At 61.8% G+C, this 19,807-nt stretch overlaps 1 protein-coding gene and 1 long non-coding RNA gene across 3 annotated transcripts; both read left to right on the plus strand.

Annotated features, from left to right (window-relative positions):
* The first annotated feature begins 186 nt into the window (after nt 1-186).
* On the plus strand, nt 187-11,241 carry TFE3 (transcription factor binding to IGHM enhancer 3). 2 transcript variants are annotated; one of them, XM_048833127.2, is made up of 10 exons: nt 187-480; nt 4,135-4,248; nt 5,023-5,272; nt 6,043-6,315; nt 6,774-6,875; nt 7,267-7,384; nt 7,545-7,601; nt 7,931-8,006; nt 8,149-8,296; nt 8,538-11,241. In XM_048833127.2, the coding sequence occupies exons 1-10, from the start codon at nt 368-370 to the stop codon at nt 8,919-8,921; spliced, it is 1,635 nt and encodes a 544-aa protein (XP_048689084.1). In that variant the 5' UTR covers nt 187-367; the 3' UTR covers nt 8,922-11,241. The 2 variants fall into 2 exon arrangements, with proteins under 2 accessions (XP_048689084.1, XP_048689085.1); XM_048833128.2 differs by having other exon boundaries at nt 187-472.
* A 2,915-nt stretch (nt 11,242-14,156) lies between these two features.
* On the plus strand, nt 14,157-19,056 carry LOC125628219 (uncharacterized). The gene is made up of 3 exons (XR_007354168.2): nt 14,157-14,474; nt 16,100-16,249; nt 16,457-19,056. It is a non-coding gene; the product is annotated as an uncharacterized LOC125628219 (long non-coding RNA).
* Nucleotides 19,057-19,807: the final 751 nt, after the last annotated feature.

Here is a 19,807-nt window from a genome sequence, read left to right on the forward strand (position 1 = left end):
TGGGGGGAGGGGGGCTGCGGGTCCGGAGTGAGGGGCACCGGCAGAGCGGTGGGGGGGGGGGGGGCTCAGGGCTGTGGGGGGCAGGGGCTGCGGGTCGGGAGTGAGAAGCACCAGCTGTTCGTGTGTCAAATGCCCCCCTTGCACCCCCCCCGGCCGGGCTGGGGGGGTGTTTCCCTGCGTGACGTCATTTCCCTTGGCGATCCCCCCCAGCCCAGGGATGAGGCAATAACGCTCCGGCCGGGTGTTTGTCGGCCGCGATCGGGGCTCGGGGGGTCCCGCAGCCGCCCTCGGCCCAGCGCCCCCCCGTCCGGCCGGGACCCCCGCTCGCCCCCCCGGACCAGGAGCCCTGCGGGGGGGTGGGGAGAGGATGTCGCATGGGGCGGGGCAGGGGGCCCGGGATCCCGACCCCCAGCGGCCTCCCCCGACTGTCTACGTCCTGCTGGAGGGACCCCGCACGGCCGAGGCCGTCCAGGTGCTGAGGTGAGGGGGGCAGAGACCCCCGCCCCCCCCCGGGGACCCGCTGTCTGCTGGAATCCCCCTCCCTCCACGGACCCCCCTTTCCCCCGGTGTCCCCTCCCGTCTCGGCCTCCCCCCACCCTGACACCCCCCATCCTTCTTCTTTGCTCCCCCAGTATCTGCTCCCCACTTTCGCCAGCCATTCACCCCCCAGCCCCAGCTCCTGCCCCAAACGGCCCATGCCCACCCCCCACCCCCAATTTCTAGGGGACAGAACCCCCCCCCATGTCCCTAGCTCCCCCTCTCCAGCATTCAGGGGATGGGTTCAATCTCTATATACCCCTTCTGGGGGGGCTGCGGGTCGGGAGTGAGGGGCACCGCAGAGCTGGGGCGGGGGGGTCCGGAGCCCCCAGGCTGGTGCCCGGGGAGGTGCCGGGGTCTCAGTGCTGGGAGCACCTGTCCGGGGGGGGCCTGGGTCGCTGTCTGCATCGGGAGTTCCCGGCTGGGGGAGGGGAGTGGGGCCTAGCAGTTAGAGCAGGGGGGCTGGGAGCCAGGACTCCTGGGTTCTCTCCCACGGCTCGGTGCCTAGACCGGGTTGGGGTAACAGAGCCCCCCTCCCCCAGCCCTGCTCTGTGGCCATTTCAGGCCCCTCCCTACCCAGACCCCCGGCCTCCAGGGTCTGGTTAATGATCCCTGGAGCGGGGCGGGGGCCACAAGAGGGCTAGTCACTGGCGGTCACAAAGCGAGTTGGGGGAAGGCCTGGAACCCAGGAGTCCGGGCTCCCAGCCCCTCTGCTCTACTCACTAGCCCCCACTCCCCTTCCAGAGCCGGGGAGGGAACCCAGGAGTCCTGGCTCCCAGCCCCCCCTGCTCCACCCACTAGCCCCTACTCCCCTTCGAGAGTCGGGGAGGGAACCAGGCGCTCTGCTGGGGGGGGGGGGGCAGTGGAGAAGGCTCTTGCGGGGTGGGGGGCGGGGTTAGCTTTCAGACAAAGCTCCAGTGAGGGGGAGGGAGGGAACTTCACCTTTCCAGGAGAACTGGGGCCACGCAGGTGAGAGGGCCCCCCCCACCCCCAGACCCCTCCACACCCAAGGCAGCCTGGAGCTGAGCTGACCCCCACCCTGTGACTTCCCCTCCAGCTGCTGAGTCCGCGTCTTTCCCAGCCATTCAATTTCCTTCCGCCACTGGGAGTCCCGGCCCCCCCCCCGTACCCCCCCCCCCCGCTCTGCTGGTGCCCCTCACTCCCAACCCGCAGCCCCCTGCCCCATGTCATATTGAAAGCAGAAGCGGGTGTCTGGCCTGACTGCTGGGGGGGGGGGGGGTTAAGGGTGGGAGACAAGACTATAACTCTCATCATTGCAATTTCCAACTGTGTGTGTATTTGGGGGGGGGGGGCTGTATTTTAATCCCCAAAAGCCTGGAAAGGCCTAAACTCCCTTGACCCTTTGAACCCTGTCTCCAGCTGGGGTGTTTTGGGGCTTGAGATGGGGGTAGGGAGGGGCACGGTGTCTGCAGAGACCCCCTCCAAAGAGCTGTGTAAGTATCTGGGGTCAAGGCATCCCCCCTCAATTCCCCCCCCCCGCATAAAAATTGTTCCAGCACCCCTGGATAGAACCCAGGAGTCCTGGCTCCCAGCCCCCCTTGCTCTAACCGCTAGACCCCACTCCCTTCTCAGAGCCTGGGAGAGAACCCAGGAGTCCTGACTCCCATCCGTCTTGGTTTGGGGCAGGCTGGTCATTAAATTACTCGAATGACCCCGTTTACTGGGGCGGGGGGAGTCCTGCAAGGCAGGGGCAGTCCCTGGAGGGGCGGGGGGGGGGAAGGTGCTTGTCTCCCAGTGCTGCCCCCTGCTGGCCCCTGTCACGTTGTTTATTTTTTTCCGCCTACTATTAAAAGCAACAAGCCTGGGGAGTGGTGGGAAAGCCACGGGCGGCCCCCCCCTCCCTAGATCACCCCAGTATCTGCCCCCCTTGGGCCGCAGGCCAGGAGCCACAATCCCCCCCCTCCCCCGGCGGGGTCTGATCCTTGGGGACGGACAGATCAGAGCTGGGCAAAGGGATGCCCCCGCCCCCAATCTCTGGCCACTAGTGAAATCTGCCAATTTCTCTTCTGGCCTTTTTTGCCTGGCGCTCTCCGGGTCCTAGCCGGGAGGGGAGGAGTGTTCACACCGGGTTGATTCGCTCTGGGGAAGTGAATCGGTTGCTCCCAAAGTGGGGAGGGGGGAGATTGACACCCCCCCACCCACACACGGCCCCCCACGATTGCCCCTGAACTATCTGGCGCAGGTTGGTGCCGGGGAGGAAGGCCCGTTTGCAGCCAGGGGTGGTGGATCTGGAAGCTGGATTTCTCCCAGGCATGCGCAGACTCGGTCCCTGTTCCCGTTTAGAGATTTGTCCCAGGGATCAACTGGATCCCAGATCCCACAAAAAGAGCTGGTTCCCCCGGTGGATCAACTAGATCTCAGCTCTGGCTAAGACATTCTCTTAGGGATCAATTAGCTCCTGCTAACAGATCCCCGGGACAGACTAGATCCTGGTAAAAGTTTGCCCCAAGGACCCACTAGATCCCAGCCCCCTCTCCTTTTTGGCAAGGGCTGCCCTGGCCAGAGATCTCCTGGGATCCTGGGCCGGGGCTGCACAAGGGATCCCGTAACAGATCCCTGCCTGCTCCACACAGGGTGAAGCCTGCAGGTTCCAGGGGTGAGATCCCAAGAGAAAAGAAACCGGGGAGGGGGTGTTTTGTGGGTATTGTGGGGGAGAGGGGGGCTGATGAAATGTCTTGGGGGTGTGGGTCGGTGCGGGCGGGACGGGTAGTGGGTCTGGCGAAGGGCGGTTGTTGTTTGTCGGGAGTTGTGCGTCTCTGCGGTGTTGTCAGGGCTGCTGGTTGGAGTGCGGAAGGTGAGAGTCTCTGGGGCCAAGAGGGGTGTGGGGGGGGGTTGTGTGTCGGGGTGGTGTGGGAGGGTTGTGTGTGTGTGTGGCGGGGGTTGTGTGTTGTGGAGTGTTGTGCAGGGCTGTGTCTGGGGTCATGAGGTTGTGTGTTGGGATGGCGTGGGGGGTTTTATCAGAGGTTGTGGGGTTGTGTGTTGTGGGGGGGAGTTGTGTGTGGGTTCGTGTGTTTTGCCGGGGTTGTGCGTTGGGGTGGAGTGTGTGGTGTGTGTTGGGGTGCTCTGTGTGTTATGGGGGGAGTTGTGTGTGGCGCTGTGTATTGGGGTGGTGTGTTGTAGTGGGGGTTGTGTGTGGTGTGGGTGGGGTGTGTTGGAGGATTGTGGTGCATGAGTGGCAGATGGGGGTTATGCATGTGTTGGGAAGCCCCCCCAGCAGCCGTTTCAGGGTCCCCACAACCCCACCACCTTGGGTCTCCTTCTCTGCGTCAATCCTAAACCAGGAAGTGTCCCCCTGCTCCAGTGTGTCGGGGGGGTCACCCTGCCCCCCACCCCTCATTGCCCGAGGGCCTGGCACCAGGATGGGCAGGGGGTGGGGAAGCATCTGGTGGCAGGGACCAGCCAGTAGGGGGCGCTTGTGAGCCCCTCATGACAATGACGCCCATGGCCAACGCCCATGGGCAACTCCTGTGCCTTCCGGGGAGGCACGAGGTGGGGACGCACCGTGGGAAATTTGCACGAGGGCCATGCGTGAGGATTCACACTCGCCCTGTCCCACCCCCCAACCCCCCACTCCAGCCTCGAGTCCTTGCTCCCTGAGTCGGGCATCGTCGCCGACATTGACTTAGAGAACGTCTTCTCCTTGGCCGGGGACAACTTCTACGAGCTCAAAAGCCAGCCCATCTCCGGGAGGTAAGGTGGCCATCTTTGGGGCAGCCATCTTGGATCTTTGGGGCAGCTTTTAGTTGGACCCCTCTCCTGTCACCCTCTCCCTGCTTTGCCCCCCCCTCCCATCCTGCCAACCCCAAGGAGATGCGATGACCCCAATGTCAGCCCATGGCTGTGGGGGGCGGGACCCGTTCCCTGGGGCAGCCTCCCACCCCAGACTGTCAGGGGGCAGAGAAGGGAGGGTAGGAGAGCAAAGCCCCCACCCCCAATTATACAAGTCCCCATCCCCAAATTGGCCCCAACGCCCCCATGGACTGAATCCAAGATGGCAGCCTTTAGCTGTCTTTGATATTTGCCTGTGGACAGTGGCGGGGGGGGGGGGGAATTGGCCTCCCTAGCTTGGCCCCTCCATAGCCCCGTGCAAGGACGGCCATTTTGGTGGCACCCACCTAAAGGAAATGCGTGTGCTCCCCCTGGGGGCTGGCTGGCACCATTGCACCCCGTGGGGCGGGGGAGTGGAGGGAGCCGGCCTGGGCTGGCAGGGGGCTGCGGGTCGGGAGTGAGGAGCACTGCAGGGAGGGGGGAGGCGAGAAAGTGCCCCCCCCCCCGAATCCTGTTTGTCCTGTTCTGGAATTTGCCGAGTCACAGGTGTGTGTGGGGGGGTGGGCAGGGAGCAGGAAATGGGGGGAGGGAGAGGAGGGGGCTGTATGGGGGGGGAGGGGGAGGATTTGGGGGGGCTCTACGGGGGGGAGGATTCTGTGCCTGCCCCCCGTCTCTAACCATGTCTGTCTCACCCAGCCCCCCGGCCGCCCCCCTGCAGCCGCTGGCCCCCCCGGCCCCGGGGGACCCCCCCGGCCCCAGCATGGCATCCTCGCGGGTGCTGCTCCGGCAGCAGCTGATGCGGGCGCAGACCCAGGAGCAGGAGCGGCGGGAGCAGCAGCAGGCGGCCCAGTTCCTGCCCCCCAACCCCGCGCCCCCCACCCCGGCCATCTCTGTCAGCAGCCCCCTGCCCCGCCCCGCCGCCCAGGTCCCGGTCGAGGTGCTCAAGGTGAGAGCCCGGGGCCCTGCCCCACGGGGGGTGGGGGGTGCCAGCCCCAGGGCGGGACTGGCTGGCTCAGGGGGGCGGGGAATGGGGCAGGGGCCTGTCCCCTCTAGGGGGCGCCGGCTCCCATCCGGCCCCAGGGCAGGAAGGGAAGAGGCTGCAGGCATGGGGGAAGGAAAGGGGGCTAGGCTGGGGTCATGGGGGAGCAGAGGGGCTGGATGGGGGCAAGGATTCATGGCGGGGGCACAGATTCATGGCGGGGCCTGTGCCCTCTGGGGGGCGCTCGCTTCCACCCGGCCCCAGAGCAGGGACTGGCTGGCGCAGGGGGGCAGGGAATGGGGCAGGGGTCTGTCCCTTCTGGGGGGCACCGGCTCCTACCCAGCCCCAGGGCGGGGACTGGCTGGCTCAGGGGGGCGGGGAATGGGGCAGGGGCCTGTCCCTTCTGGGGGGGCGCCGGCTCCTACCCAGCCCCAGGGCGGGGACTGGCTGGCTCAGGGGGGCGGGGAATGGGGCAGGGGCCTGTCCCTTCTGGGGGGTGCCGGCTCCCACCCGGCCCCAGGGCGGGGACTGGCTGGCTCAGGGGGGCGGGGAATGGGGCAGGGGTCTGTCCCTTCTGGGGGGCACCAGCTCCTACCCGGCCCCAGGGCGGGGACTGGCTGGCTCAGGGGGGCGGGGAATGGGGCAGGGGCCTGTCCCCTCTAGACATTCAGGGGCTGGCTGGCTGGGGGGGCGCGGGGAGGGGCTCACCCCTAGCTGCCCCTGTTCTGCCCCGCCAGGTCCAGACCCACCTGGAGAACCCGACCCGGTACCACATCCAGGAGGCCCAGCGCCAGCAGGTCAAGCAGTATCTTTCCACCGCCATGGGCAGCAAGCTGGCCGCCCAGGCCCTGGCGGGCTCCAGCCCCGGGGCCCCCACCCGCTCCCCCCAGGCTGCCTCGGCCCCCGAGCCCCACAGCCTGCCCCCCCGGCAGCAGGCCGCCTCGGGCCCCGGCAGCGCCCCCAACAGCCCCATGGCCATGCTGCACATCGGCTCCAACTCGGAGAAGGAGGTGAGTGGGGTCCCCCCCTGCTGTGCCCCCGCCCCGAACCCTGCCCCCCCTCCAGCCCCTCTGCTCCCCGTGTCCCCATCCGTCCCCCGCCCTGAATCCTTGCCCCCATCCAACCCCTGTGCCCCCTCCAGCCCCCATTCCCTCCAGCCCCCTTCTCTTTCGCCCTCTGTGCCCCCGCCATGAATCTCTGCCCCCATCCAGCCCCTCTGCTCCCCCATGACCCCCAGCCTAGCCCCCTTTCCTTCCCCCATGCCTGCAGCCTCTTCCCTTCCCCCCATCCTAGCCCCCCAGCCCACTCCTCTGTGCTCCTGCTGCCCCCATCCCAGCCGTCCTCCCTGTCTGCCCCTCTCCCGCCCTCCCAACCTACCCCGCTCCCTGCACACTGTGGGGGGTGGGGCAGGGACACCCACTCTTTCCCTCCACCCCGGGAAACCCGTCTAATGGCCCCCCCTCCCCAGATTGATGATGTCATCGATGAGATCATCAGCCTGGAGTCCAGCTACAATGACGAGATGTTGAACTACATGTCTGTGGACGGGGGGCTGCAGCTGCCCAGCACGGTAATGGGGGGCAGGGTCTGGGGGGGGCTTGCAAGGAGGTCCCCACAGCTGGGGAGGTAGGAAGGGGACTGACATCCCTTTAAGGGTGACTTGGAGGTGGTGGCTGGTGTGGACTCCGCCTCTTTAAGGGCAACCGGTGTGCCGCCCCTTTAAGCCTGGCTGAGGCTCCGCTCCTTTAAGGCCGACTGGGGTGTGGGGGCCAACTGAGGCTCCACCCCTTTAAGGGCGCCTGGGAGGGCGGGAACCTCCCTGCCAAGATGGGCCATTGCCCCTGTAAGACGCCACCCCTTTAAGGCATCCTGCAAGGTAGCAGCCGGGCTGGACAGCGCCCCCGTAGGCCTGGAGGTGTCACTGTCCCACAGTGAATTTTAACTCCTTGTCTCCCGCTCAGCTGCCGGTGGGCGGGAACCTGCTGGAGATTTATAGCAGCCCGGGGCTCCCGGATTCAACTGTCCCGGTCAGCAACTCCTGCCCCGCCGACCTGCCCAACATCAAGACAGAGTTGTCAGGTACCGGATGCTAGGGGGCGCCGTGCTGTGGGGATTGGCAGAGGGGGAGGGGGACATGGCAGGGGGCGCTTGCCCCCCCTTCCCTGGAGGTGAGTGCTGTGTCTTTCCAGACACCCGTCTGTTTGTCCCGCTGACACACTCCCTTCTTCCCCGGTTACAGAGAACGAAGCCAAAGCACTGATGAAGGAGAGGCAGAAAAAAGACAATCACAACCTGAGTGAGTGTCGTCCCTCCCCCCCAGGGGATAGATCCTTCTTGAAGGGCTTCAGTTTGGGGGTTGGCACGGATATTTGTGGGGGGGGAGTCCCAGGACCCCAACCCCTCATTGCCCCCATGCGGGGAGCGGGGTCACACTTGAATGAGAAATCGTGCTGGCGTTGGCCAGGGGAACTCCCAGCCACATGACGCAGGTGAAGAGGTTCAGGGAGGCCTGGATGTTAATCGTGGAGGGGTGAGTGGCAGGAATTGGGGGCTGGACGGCGGGTGGGAGGGCACCCCGGGCTGGCTGGGCCCAGGGCGTCTGAGCTGCAAATTCTCCCTCTGCAGTTGAAAGACGCAGACGATTCAACATCAACGACCGAATCAAGGAGCTGGGAACCCTCATTCCCAAATCCAATGACCCGTAAGTGTGTGTGGGACGGGGGTGGGGGGTGCCGCTGTCCCCCCTTCTCTCAACACCAGACCCCCCCCCCCCCTTTCCAGTGCCAGGGAGAGAACCCAGGCGTCCTGGCTCCCAGCCCCCTCTGCTCCTTTCCTGTCCCCAGGGAGATGCGCTGGAACAAAGGCACGATCCTGAAGGCCTCCGTGGATTACATCCGCAAGCTGCAGAAGGAACAGCAGCGTGCCAAGGAGATGGAGCTGAGACAGCGCAAACTGGAGCAAGCGAACCGCAGCCTGCAGCTCCGGGTGCAGGTCAGCCAGGGGGCGCTGTGGGGCTGGGCTGGGGGCACTCTCCCCTGGCAGTCAGAGCCGGGCGCTAGGGGGGGACACCGTGGGGCTGGGGAGCGGGGCGGGGGGCTGGGCTGGGGGCGCTCTCCCCTGGCAGTCAGAGCCCGGTGCTAGGGGGGGGCACCGTGGGGCTGGGGAGTGGGGCGGATCAGTGGGGGGCTCAGCTGGGGGCACGCTGCCAACCACCCCTTTTCTCCCCCTGCAGGAACTGGAGATGCAAGCCCAGCTGCACGGCTTGCCCCTCACCTCGCCGGCAGGGCTGCTGCCCCTGGGGGGCACTGGGGAGGGCGCCAAGCCAAAGGGCCCTGGCCCCCCTCCGTTCCTGGGGGGCCCCTCCTGCGCCCCGGATCCCGCCTCTTCTGCCGCCTGCCTCCTGGACCTGGCCTTCTCCTCGGAAGAGCTGGGGGAGGCCGGGCTGGGCTTCCCCCTGGGCCTGGGGGCTGACGGGGGCCTGGAGGACATTCTCATGGAGGACGGGGGGCCCCTGTCGCCCCTGGGGGCCTCCGACCCCCTGCTGTCATCCCTCTCCCCTGGCGCCTCCAAAGGCTCCAGCCGCCGCAGCAGCTTCAGCATGGAGGAGGATTCCTGATCCTGGCCCCGCCCCTCCGGGGTGGGAGGAGCCAGAGGAGCCACACCTCTTCTCCCATCGGGCTCCGCCCTCTGGCTGTCTCCAGGCTCTGCCCCCCTCTTTTATAGGCTCTGCCAGCTCCTCCCTTTCTCTCCAGCTGCATCCCAGGATGTGGGCCCCCCTGCTTTCGCTCCATGGGTGGCGCCCCAGGCTCGTAAGCCCCTCCCCCTCAGCTCAAGCTCCGCCCTATTGTATAGGCCTTACCCCAGCTGTCAGTGGGCAGCACCTGAGTTCCAAAAGCTCCACCCCCTCCTCAAGCTCCTCCCCATCATGGAGGCTCCACCCCTTTTAGCAGGAGGGACTGGGTCTCAGAGTTTCAGACTCTGCCCCTTTTACCCTCCCTCTCTGCCCTGTTGTGTAGGCCCTGCCCCTTATCTGTTCCCAAGCTCCCCCCACTTTGTTCCCCCCAGGGAAGCCCTACCCTCGCCAGACCACACCCCTTTTTCATAGGCCCCACCCCTTATATGCAGTCCCCGCCCTCTAGCCATAGCCTCCACCCATTTCCTGCAAGACATGCCCCTTTCCTACAGGCTCCGCCCCTTCCTCTCACACTTCTGCCCCTCTCCATTGTTCTCAATGGATGACCCCCCACACACACCCCTCTCCCTTATGCGCACGCCTCCCCTAAACTACCCTTCCCTTCCCCCCCAACCTTGATTGTGGAGCATCAGGGAACCCCCCCCTGCAGCCTACTTAGGGGTCAGGAGGGCCCCATGGCCTCTCCCTAACAGACTGTGTATGTGGGGGTGCTTGTGATGGGGAACCCCCAAAAGGAGCTATTCCCCACAGCTGTGTTAATATCGGGGTTCATCTGAGCCTGCACTGTGAACAGAGCCATGCGCCCTGAAACCTAAGAGGGACAAAATTGGGGTGTGGCCATTGGGGGAGGGGGCTGATCAGCCCCCACACAGCCCCCCCAAACCAGTGGGTGTCAGCTCATTCCCAAGGGGGCTTTACCCCCAATTTTGGGATGGGGGTGTCCCTAGTTCCAGCTTCTTCCAATACATTTCCCCCCCTTCTGAGTGTGTACTCCCAACATGAGCTTCATGGAGCTATGTATGAGGGGTTCCCTGGATAAAACAGGTGTACCCCAAAACTTGTACTCCTGGGGTGTCTAGCTATAGGGTGTCCCTTCAGAAAATGGGGCACTGAGGCACTCCCCCAAATGCACCCCAAAATGTGCTCTACTGGGGGAATTAAAAGGGGTGCTCCTTCAGAAAATGGGGTACGGGGGAATGAAACAGCTGTAAGCCAAATCCTGCAAGCCTGGGGGATCAACTGATAACGGGGTTCTCTCTTTTGGGGGGTGCCGAATAACTTCCGAACACCCACATTTATCTCTCCCAAATTCCCTGCCATTTTGGGGTGACATTTGGAGGAGTGACTCATGGGCTCTAAGCTTCCATGGCCCCCCCAAAAGTGGCACCAGAAAAACATATGAGCGGGGGAGTCACTGCTGAGCCCTGTCCTTTCCATAGCCCCATTGGGTATATGTCCCCTAAATAGGGGTGATGAGTTTTTTTGGGGGATCTATGTCTTGTGGGGGACTCAAGCAGATTTTGGGGCGACATGGTAGGAGGGGAATTTTTTTAAAATGCTTTTATTTTATACAAATCCTATTTTGTTTTTTTAAAGAGAAAATTATAACCCTTTCCTGGCCCGTACAAGCCGGGGTTCAGGGGGTTCTCATTTGCCTTTCCATGCTCCCTACCGAGCCCGCCGCCAACAACCCCCACAGGTCTCTGACTTTGGGGATGCAGATGAAGGATCCCCCTTCATTTCCCCTCTAGGGGGCAGCTCCCCTCCAGCCCCAGCGCAGGGTGCTGGCTGGCTTGGGGAGGGGGTGGGGAATGGGGCACGGGGCCTGTCCCCTCTAGGGATGGGAAGGTGGTAGGTTCAAAGGGGGAAGGTGTGAGGTGATATGGGGGGAGGAGAGGGCATGGCTGAAAACAGGATGGGGAGTTTTGGGGGGGTGCTGCTGTGTAGCGCAGCTTGGGGGGGCTGGGTTGTATGGAGGGAAAGAGCAGGGAGGTTACATATAGAAAAGGGAGGGCTGGGTTGAAGAAGGGGGCTGGGGGAGCTGTGGCTATTGGGGTGCATGAGAGGGGTCCAGCAGCCTTCTGGGTGTGTGTGACAGCTGTATTACATTGTGGGGGGGACTGGCTCTGACCCCAACTCCACCCGTACCTCCCTCCCCGGTTTTGTACCGAGACATGGAAATAAATATTCGCTTTGAGATGCTTATAAATAAACCGAGGCCGCCGACGATTTTCTAACACGGCCCCATGTCCAGAGTCTGATTTGGGGTGGGGGTCGACGATTCCTTTGCTCTCTCGGGCTTCGGGGGGCCCTGGGCCCGTATTTGCGGGTGCTGGCCACTGCCCCGCAGGCTCCTGGCTCTTTCGCACCGGAAATCGGAGATTCTCCGGTGCCCGCCGGCCGGGGCTGGAAGCGACAAGGAGCCAGGGGCGGCTCGCGGGGCGGGTTGAGCCCGCCACCTTGTCTCCGTGCCCCCAGCACCTAGGCCGGGCAGCCCAAGGGCCTAATTCCTCCCGCGCTCGGCTGCCTTCACGGATGTAGGCCAGGTTTGAGTGCCGAGTCCAGCAGAGCCCATTGAGCTGCACCCCAGCCCCGTTAGCGGGGCAGCCCCCCCACCCCCCGGCATCCGGATTTTCCCCCGGGGTCGGCCACGTGGCCTCCGAGACGGAGCCCCTGGGACTCCCGCCCTCCTGATCAGCCCTGGCACGTCCGACTGAGCCCGAGACCTGGCGCGAGACGCGGGCGCTCCTCCGGGGCTGAGGCACCCCCGCCAGGGCTGGCAGGGACGCCCCGGGGCCGGCCTGGCAGGGGGGCGAGCCCCAGGGTGCCGTGGCCAGGGGGGTGCCGTGGCCAAGAGGCACGGAGCGGGGTGGGCCGACGGAAGGGAGCTCGAGGCGAGGGGCGGGGGGAGCCGGGCCTGGGGGCGATGGGTGGGGGACCCTGGGGAGGCAGCGGGGGATGGGGGGGTAGAGGATCTGGGGAGGCAGCTCCGTGGCCGCCTCAATTAGCCCTGTGTTAATTAGGTGGCCCCCAGTCCTGGCTGCTCATTAGCGCTGCAGCCTCGTTAATTAGCCCTGGGTTAATTGGGCAGCGCGGATTGGCCCCGGTTGGGTCATTAACGGTTCCTGGCGCCCCCCCCCAACCCCCACCCCGGGCTCTCATTAGTTGAGGGTGATTAGCTAATTGGGGCTGGCTAATCAGTGCTAATTAAGGGTCCCAGTACTTGGCCTGGGTGGGTCTGAAGTGGGGGCAGAGCCCCGCCCCGCTGTGTCACTAAATCTTCGTTAACTCCGGCTAATTAATGGTTGCACTAATTGGGATGGGGAAAGGGGCGCGGGAGACCTTGTTGGAGGACCAAAGGAGGCGACACTCCCTGCCTATGTCTCTATGGTCACCGCGCTTCCGGTTTCACAAGAGACGCTCTGTCCCGTAAGGTTCTATGGTCACACTTCCGGTCCGGCGGCCGACGCTCTCTCTCCCGCGCTTGCTACATTTCTATGGTCCTCAAGTCACAGCCCTGCTGCTGGCGACGCTCTCTCTTTCCGGCTTGCGCTCTGCGCCTCTATGGTCATAACTTCCGCTTCATAGGTGACGGGGGGGGCTATCCCTCGCCCTCCAGCGTCTCTATCATCCTCCGCCCTCTAGGCGCGACTCTCTTCCCCCATCCGGCCCGGTCTGGCCCCTCTCTATGGTCCCCACTTCCGGCTTCTGGCCGACGCTCGCTCCCTCGCTCTCCCCGGCAACTCTATGCTCCGCCCGTAAAGTCACCCACACCTTTAAAGGCCTGGAGGGGGCGGGGGTGTTTTTTGCCCTCCGACAGGCCGAGGCCGGAAGCGGGGGCGGGCCTGTTGGGGGGAGGAGCTTCAGCGCCCGCAGGAGCCGGGAGGGGGCGGGGCTGGGGAGCTGGGGGAGGGGCGGAAAGGGGCGGGGCTGAGAGGCGCGGGGGTGGGGCTGGGGGCGGGGCTGGGAGCTGGCGGAATGGCCGGAGGGGGCGGGGCTGGGAGCAGGGGGTGGGGCTGGGAGCTGGGGAGGGGCGCGAAGGGGGCGGGGTTGGGAGCAGGGGCGGGGCTTGATGGGGGCGGGGCTGGGATCTGGGGGAGGGGCTAGAGGGGGCAGGGCTGGAGAGCTGCTGGGGGCGGGGCTGGGAGCAGGGAGCAGGGGTGGGGGACAGAGGCCTTGGTTGTGGGGCTGGGGGGTTGAGGAGGGGCAGGAGCTGGGGGAGGGGCTGGGAGCTGGGGGAGGGGTGGAAAGGGGCGGGGCTGAGAGGTGCGGGGGTGGGGCTGGGGGCGGGGCTGGGAACTGGCGGAATGGCCGGAGGGGGCGGGGCTGGGAGCAGGGGGCGGGCTTGAGGGGGCGGGGCTGGGATCTGGGGGAGGGGCTAGAGGGGGCAGGGCTGGAGAGCTGCTGGGGGCGGGGCTGGGAGCAGGGAGCAGGGGTGGGGGACAGAGGCCTTGGTTGTGGGGCTGGGGGGTTGAGGAGGGGCAGGAGCTGGGGGGGGAAGGAGCTGTACAGGACAGGGCCTAGTGCCCCCAAATCCCTCCCTCCCTCCCAGCTGTTCCCAGTGACTTCTGCAGCCTGGGGCCCCGTGGTGAAGAGCTGCTGGCCCCTGAGGCCTGGGGCTGAGACCAGGCAAACTCGGGTCTGGATCGTCGCCTCTGGCAGGACACAGGCAAACACTGACTCCCAGCGCCGCCCCCACTCGCTCTAACCACTAGGCCCCACTCCCCTCCCAGAGCCAGGCAGAGAACCCAGGAGTCCTGGCTCCCAGCACCAGCCCCCCCCCCCCCCCCCCCCCCCGGCTGTAACCCCTGTTGTGAAAGTTGTGGGGAATTGAGCCAGGACGGGATTTATGAGCTGGGGATGCCTGGCTCTGGGACTGCCCTAACTGGCATCCTCTGCGGAGGAGGGGGGCAGGGGGGATAAGCTGTATGGCGGGAGGGAGGGTGGGGGTTGCCCCTGAGATGGGAGAGGTGATGTCAGGGTCAGCATGGGGGGGCATATGGTGCTTTGGGTCAGTGTGTGGATGGGGGGAATGAATCTGTGCGACAGGAATGGCATTGGGGGGGGCAGGGGGATCTGTGCCCTGGAAACGAACATGTATGCAGGGGGCTGCAGCTCACTGGGGGGGGTGCTCTCCCCTGGCAGTCGGGGCTGGGCGGCGCCGTGCTGCAGGGCTGGGGGCTGGGCAGGGGGTCTCTGCCAGGGCCCCGGGTCCCACAGATCAGACACCAGGTGCCAACCCCTCCCAGCTCTGCTGTCAAAGATGGAGCAAGTGCAGATTGTGGGGGGTGAAAGGGGGAGATGTGGGCTTATTGGTCCTAGCCAGGAAAGGGACAGAGGGATACTGGGCCGGATGGATCTGTGGGTTGGATCTGGGGGAGCAAAGGGAGGGTCCCAGGCTGGAGGGGCACAAGTCTGACCGCCCTCCCCCACCAGCTGGCGAAGCAGGTCGAGATCTCCCCGGAGCTGACGAAGGTGAGTGGGGCTGGCTGAGGTGAACCCCTGATCCCTGACCCCTGGGGGAAGTTGTGGGGTGTGGTGGTCTGTGGGTGACTCTGCACTGGTGGCATCTCACCATCCTCCCTCTCTGCAGCTCACTGAGCAACTGACAGAAAAGTCAGAGAGGTAGGAGGCAGGACGCCTGGGTTTTTTCCCTGCTCTGAGAGGGGGTGGGCTCTGGCAGTTGTGGGGGGGTGGGCTGGGAGCCAGGACTCTGTGGATGAAGGGAAAGCAGTGGATGTATTGTTTCTTGACTTTAGCAAAGCTTTTGACACGGTCTCCCACAGTATTCTTGTCAGCAAGTTAAGGAAGTACGGGCTGGATGAATGGACTATAAGGTGGGTAGAAAGCTGGCTAGATTGTCGGGCTCAACGGGTAGTGATCAATGGCTCCATGTCTAGTTGGCAGCCGGTATCAAGTGGAGTGCCCCAAGGGTCGGTCCTGGGGCCGGTTTTGTTCAATATCTTCATAAATGATCTGGAGGATGGTGTGGATTGCACTCTCAGCAAATTTGCGGATGATACTAAACTGGGAGGAGTGGTAGATACGCTGGAGGGGAGGGATAGGATACAGAGGGACCTAGACAAATTGGAGGATTGGGCCAAAAGAAATCTGATGAGGTTCAATAAGGATAAGTGCAGGGTCCTGCACTTAGGACGGAAGAACCCAATGCACAGCTACAGACTAGGGACCGAATGGCTAGGCAGCAGTTCTGCGGAAAAGGACCTAGGGGTGACAGTGGACGAGAAGCTGGATATGAGTCAGCAGTGTGCCCTTGTTGCCAAGAAGGCCAATGGCATTTTGGGATGTATAAGTAGGGGCATAGCGAGTAGATCGAGGGACGTGATCGTTCCCCTCTATTCGACATTGGTGAGGCCTCATCTGGAGTACTGTGTCCAGTTTTGGGCCCCACACTACAAGAAGGATGTGGATAAATTGGAGAGAGTCCAGCGAAGGGCAACAAAAATGATTAGGGGTCTGGAACACATGAGTTATGAGGAGAGGCTGAGGGAGCTGGGATTGTTTAGCCTGCAGAAGAGAAGAATGAGGGGGGATTTGATAGCTGTTTTCAACTACCTGAAAGGGGGTTCCAAAGAGGATGGCTCTAGACTGTTCTCAATGGTAGCAGATGACAGAACGAGGAGTAATGGTCTCAAGTTACAGTGGGGGAGGTTTAGATTGGATATTAGGAAAAACTTTTTCACTAGGAGGGTGGTGAAACACTGGAATGCGTTACCTAGGGAGGTGGTAGAATCTCCTTCCTTAGAGGTTTTTAAGGTCAGGCTTGACAAAGCCCTGGCTGGGATGATTTAACTGGGAATTGGTCCTGCTTTGAGCAGGGGGTTGGACTAGATGACCTTCTGGGGTCCCTTCCAACCCTTATATTCTATGATTCTATGATTCTATGGTTCTCTCTCCAGCTCTGGGGTGGGGAGGAAGTGGGATCAAGAGGTTAGAGCAGAGGGGACTGGGAGGCAGGACACCTGGGTTCCATCCCTGACACTAGGAGGGGAGTGGGGCCTAGTGGTTAGAGTCTGTGTTGGCGGGGAGGTGGGCTGGGAGCTAGGATGCCTGGGTTCCTGATATCTGTGTCTGTCTAGGCGGAGCTCCGACAGGACCTTACGGCGCATGAAAATCCCACTCCAATCCGGGAGTATGATGAAGAGACTGTGCGGGAGCAAAGCTACGTGACACGGGAGGAGGAGTGGAGAGCCTGGCCTCCAGGGGCAGGGGAGGACCCAAGATACAGGGTAGGCCCGTTACTCAGTGAGGGGGGAAAACAACAACCGAAACATGACCGCGGTGCTTAATGACGTCTTTGTCTCGGTTTTCACCAAGAAGGTTGGTGGTAATCGGACGGCTAACATAGTGAATGCCAGTGACAATGAGGGGGGTCAGAGGCTAAAATAGGGAAAGAAGAAGTTAACAATTTCTTAGACACGTTAGATGTCTTCAAGCCACCAGGGCCCAATGAAATGTGTCCCAGAATCCTCAAGGTGCTGACTGAGGAGATATCGGAGCCACTGGCGATTATCTTTGAGAAGTCACGGAAGACGGGAGAGATTCCAGAAGACTGGAAAAGGGCAAAGCTAGTGCCCATCTATAAAAAGGGGAATAAGGACAACCCGGGGAATTACAGACCAGTCAGCTTCACTTCTGAACCCGGAAAGATAATGGAGCAAATCGTTAAGCAATCAATTTGCAGACACCTGGAAGATAATGAGGTGATAAGTAACAGTCAGCCTGGATTTGTCAAGAACAAATGGTGTCAAACCAACCTGATAGTTTTCTGTGACAGGGTAACAAGTCTTGTGGATAGGGGGAAGCGGTAGACGTGGTATATCTGGACCTTAGTAAGGCTTTTGATACTGTCCCCCTGACCTTCTGCTAAACAAACTAGGAAAAAACAACCTAGATGGAGCTCCTGTAAGGAGGGTGAAAAACTGGTTGGAAAACGGTTCCCCGAAAGTTGTTATCAGTGGTTCACAGTCATGCTGGAAGGGCATAACGAGTGGGGTCCTGCAGGGATCGGTTCTGGGTCTGGTTCTGTTCAATATCTTCATCAGTGATGTAGATAATGACATAGAGAGCACACTGATAAAGTCTGCGGACGATACCAAGCTGGGAGGGGTTGCAAGTGCTTTGGAGGGTAGGATTAAAATTCAAAATGATCTGGACAAACTGGAGAAATGGTCAGAAGTAGATAGGATGAAATTCAATAAGGACAAATGCAAAGTACAACACTTCGGAAGGAATAATCAGTCGCACACACACAATGGGAAATGACCGCCGAGGAAGGAGCACCGCGGAAAGGGATCTGGGGGTCAGAGTGGGTCACAAGCTAAATATGAGTCAACAGTGTGACTCTGTTGCAAAAAAAGCGAACATCCTTCTGGGCTGGATTAGCAGGAGTGTTGTAAGCAAGACACGAGAAGTGACTCTTCCGCTCTACTCCGCGCTGGTTAGGCCTGAACTGGAGGTTTGTGTTCAGTTCTGGTGCCACATTTCAGGAAGGATGTGGACAAATTGGAGAAAGTCCAGAGAAGAGCAACAAAAATGATGAGAAGTCTAGAAAACAGGAGCTATGAGGGGAGATTGGAAAACTGGGGTTTGTTTAGTCTGGAGAAGAGAAGACAGAGGGGACATGATGACAGTTTTCAAGTCCATAAAAGTCTGTTACAAGGAGGAGGGAGAAGAATCGTTCTTCTTAACCTCTGAGTTCAGGACAAGAAGTGATGGGCTTAAATTACAGCAAGGGCGGTTTAGGTTGGACATTAGGAAAAACTTCCTACCTGTCCGGGTGGTCAAGCCCTGGGATAAATTGCCCAGGGAGGTTGTGGAATCTCTGTCACTGGAGATTTTGAAGAGCAGGTTAGACAAACACCTGTCAGGGATGGTCTAGATCAGTGCTTCTCAAGCTATCTGATGTGGGGGACTGGCAGTGTTTTTCCCAATGTGCGCGCAGACCGGCAGCCGACGGCTCGCGGACCGGTGCCGGTCCGTAGACCACCACTTTGAGTAGCGCTGATTTAGATAATACTTAGTCCTGCCATGAGTGCAGGGGACTGGACGAGATGACCTCTCGAGGTCCCTTCCAGTCCTATGATTCTATGATGCAGCTGTCTCTGGGGCAGGGTGGTTGGGGAACAGCCGCACATAACGCTGCATGGGGACAGCTCCCTGAAACTGCAGGTCCCCAAATTGGGGTTCAGCCCAAACACCTGGGTTCACACCCTGGCTGTTGGAGTTCAGTGCTGGAGTGGGGCTCTGGTTCGCCCCGCTTCCTATCAGCTGGGCAGTGCTCCCCACAAGGCCCCATGGGGGGAGCTGAGCAGGGGTCACTCCTTGGGGTGCTTTCTGTCTGTATCTCGTCCGGTGTCGTTCTGTCCAGCTGCCATGTTTTCCTTCCCCTCCTTCATGGTTTTGACGCCCTGGGGTTTGGCCCGGATGCCTGGGTTCACTCTTTCAATCTCTCGCCCACTTCCTTCCGTTTTTACTGCATTCTCCCTGTTTTTCTTCCTCCTGTTCTTCCCTTCTCCGTTCATTCCTTTTACTTTTCTTTGTTGTTTTTCTCCTTCGTTCTTCCTTTTTGGTTTTGTTCACTCTCTCATTTCTTGTTTCATTCATTTTTTCTTCCTTTGCCCTTTGATTCGTTCAATTCTTTGTTCTTCCTATTCGTCCATCGGTTGTCTCATTTCTTCCTTCCTTTTTTCTTTCATTCATTTCTTCCCTCTTTCCATTGGTTCATCGGGTCTCTCTTTTGTCGTGTTGGTCATATCTTGCCTTTCCATTTGCCCCTCTGTTCTCTCATTCCTTCCTTCATTTCTTCATTCCTTTGTCCTCCCTTTCCATTTGTCCCTCTGTTCTCTTCTTCATTCCTTCGTTCCTGTTTTCACTCGTTCAGGTGGGGGACACCTGGCTCCATCAGCCCCCCTGGCACAATGGCGGTGGGAGGTCCCTGGCTCTGTCTCCCACCCCACCCCTCTCCAACCCCACCCCGATGGGGGGCTGGGAGGGCACCAGGCCAAGCGCTGACCTACCTACTGCCCCTCACACCTGCAGGTAGGTGGCGGGGCTGGGAGCAGGAGCAAGGGTGGGGCTGGGGCGAGGGGGTGGAGCCAGGGGCAGGAACAGAGGAAGGGCTGGGGTGAGGGGGTGGGGTTGGGCCCAGGGGGTGGGGCTGGTGGGGGGGGAGGAGCAGGGGGAAGGTGAGGGCCCCAGGGCGAGGGGTATGGGTGGGGCTAGGGGAGGGGCTGGCAGTAGCCAAGGGACGGAGCTAAGTGGCGGGTCAGGGAGGGGGCAAGGGGTGGGGCTAAGGATGTGGGCGGGTCTGGAACTCACATTGGAGGCGGGGCAAAGGGCAGAGCTAGGGGTGGGGGTGGGTCTAGGGGAGGGGCAGGGCCGGGGCAAGGCGGAGGGGAGGGGCTGGAAGCGGTGGGGCCTGTTACGAATTACACCTGGGAGGACACGCACACCAATGCTGCGAATTACACCTGGGAGGACACGCACACAACTGCTGCGAATTACACCTGGGAGGACACGCACACAACTGCTGCGAATTACACCTGGGAGGACACGCACACAACTGCTGCGAATTACACCTGGGAGGACACGCACACCACTGCTGCGAATTACACCTGGGAGGACACGCACACCACTGCTGCGAATTACACCTGGGAGGACACGCACAGTTCGAATCTAGGCTGAGGCACATAAACAAAGTCCACAACTGCAGAGTTCTCAAAAGACACTAAGTTTATTACGCTCGAGCGTGGTGCCCCCCTGCTAGCCGGGGGGGACCCTGAATA

Source organism: Caretta caretta, chromosome 23 (assembly GCF_965140235.1).
Source record: "Caretta caretta isolate rCarCar2 chromosome 23, rCarCar1.hap1, whole genome shotgun sequence".
NCBI classification, from domain to species: domain Eukaryota; kingdom Metazoa; phylum Chordata; order Testudines; family Cheloniidae; genus Caretta; species Caretta caretta.

Bases quoted from the DNA above. Each gene is read 5' to 3' on its own strand.
- TFE3 (XM_048833127.2), top strand. From the start codon at position 368: ATGTCGCATGGGGCGGGGCAGGGGGCCCGGGATCCCGACCCCCAGCGG. The intron at 4,249-5,022 runs GTAAGGTGGCCA...TGTCTCACCCAG, and splicing joins AGCCAGCCCATCTCCGGGAG to CCCCCCGGCCGCCCCCCTGC. The intron at 7,602-7,930 runs GTGAGTGTCGTC...CTCCCTCTGCAG, and splicing joins AAAAGACAATCACAACCTGA to TTGAAAGACGCAGACGATTC.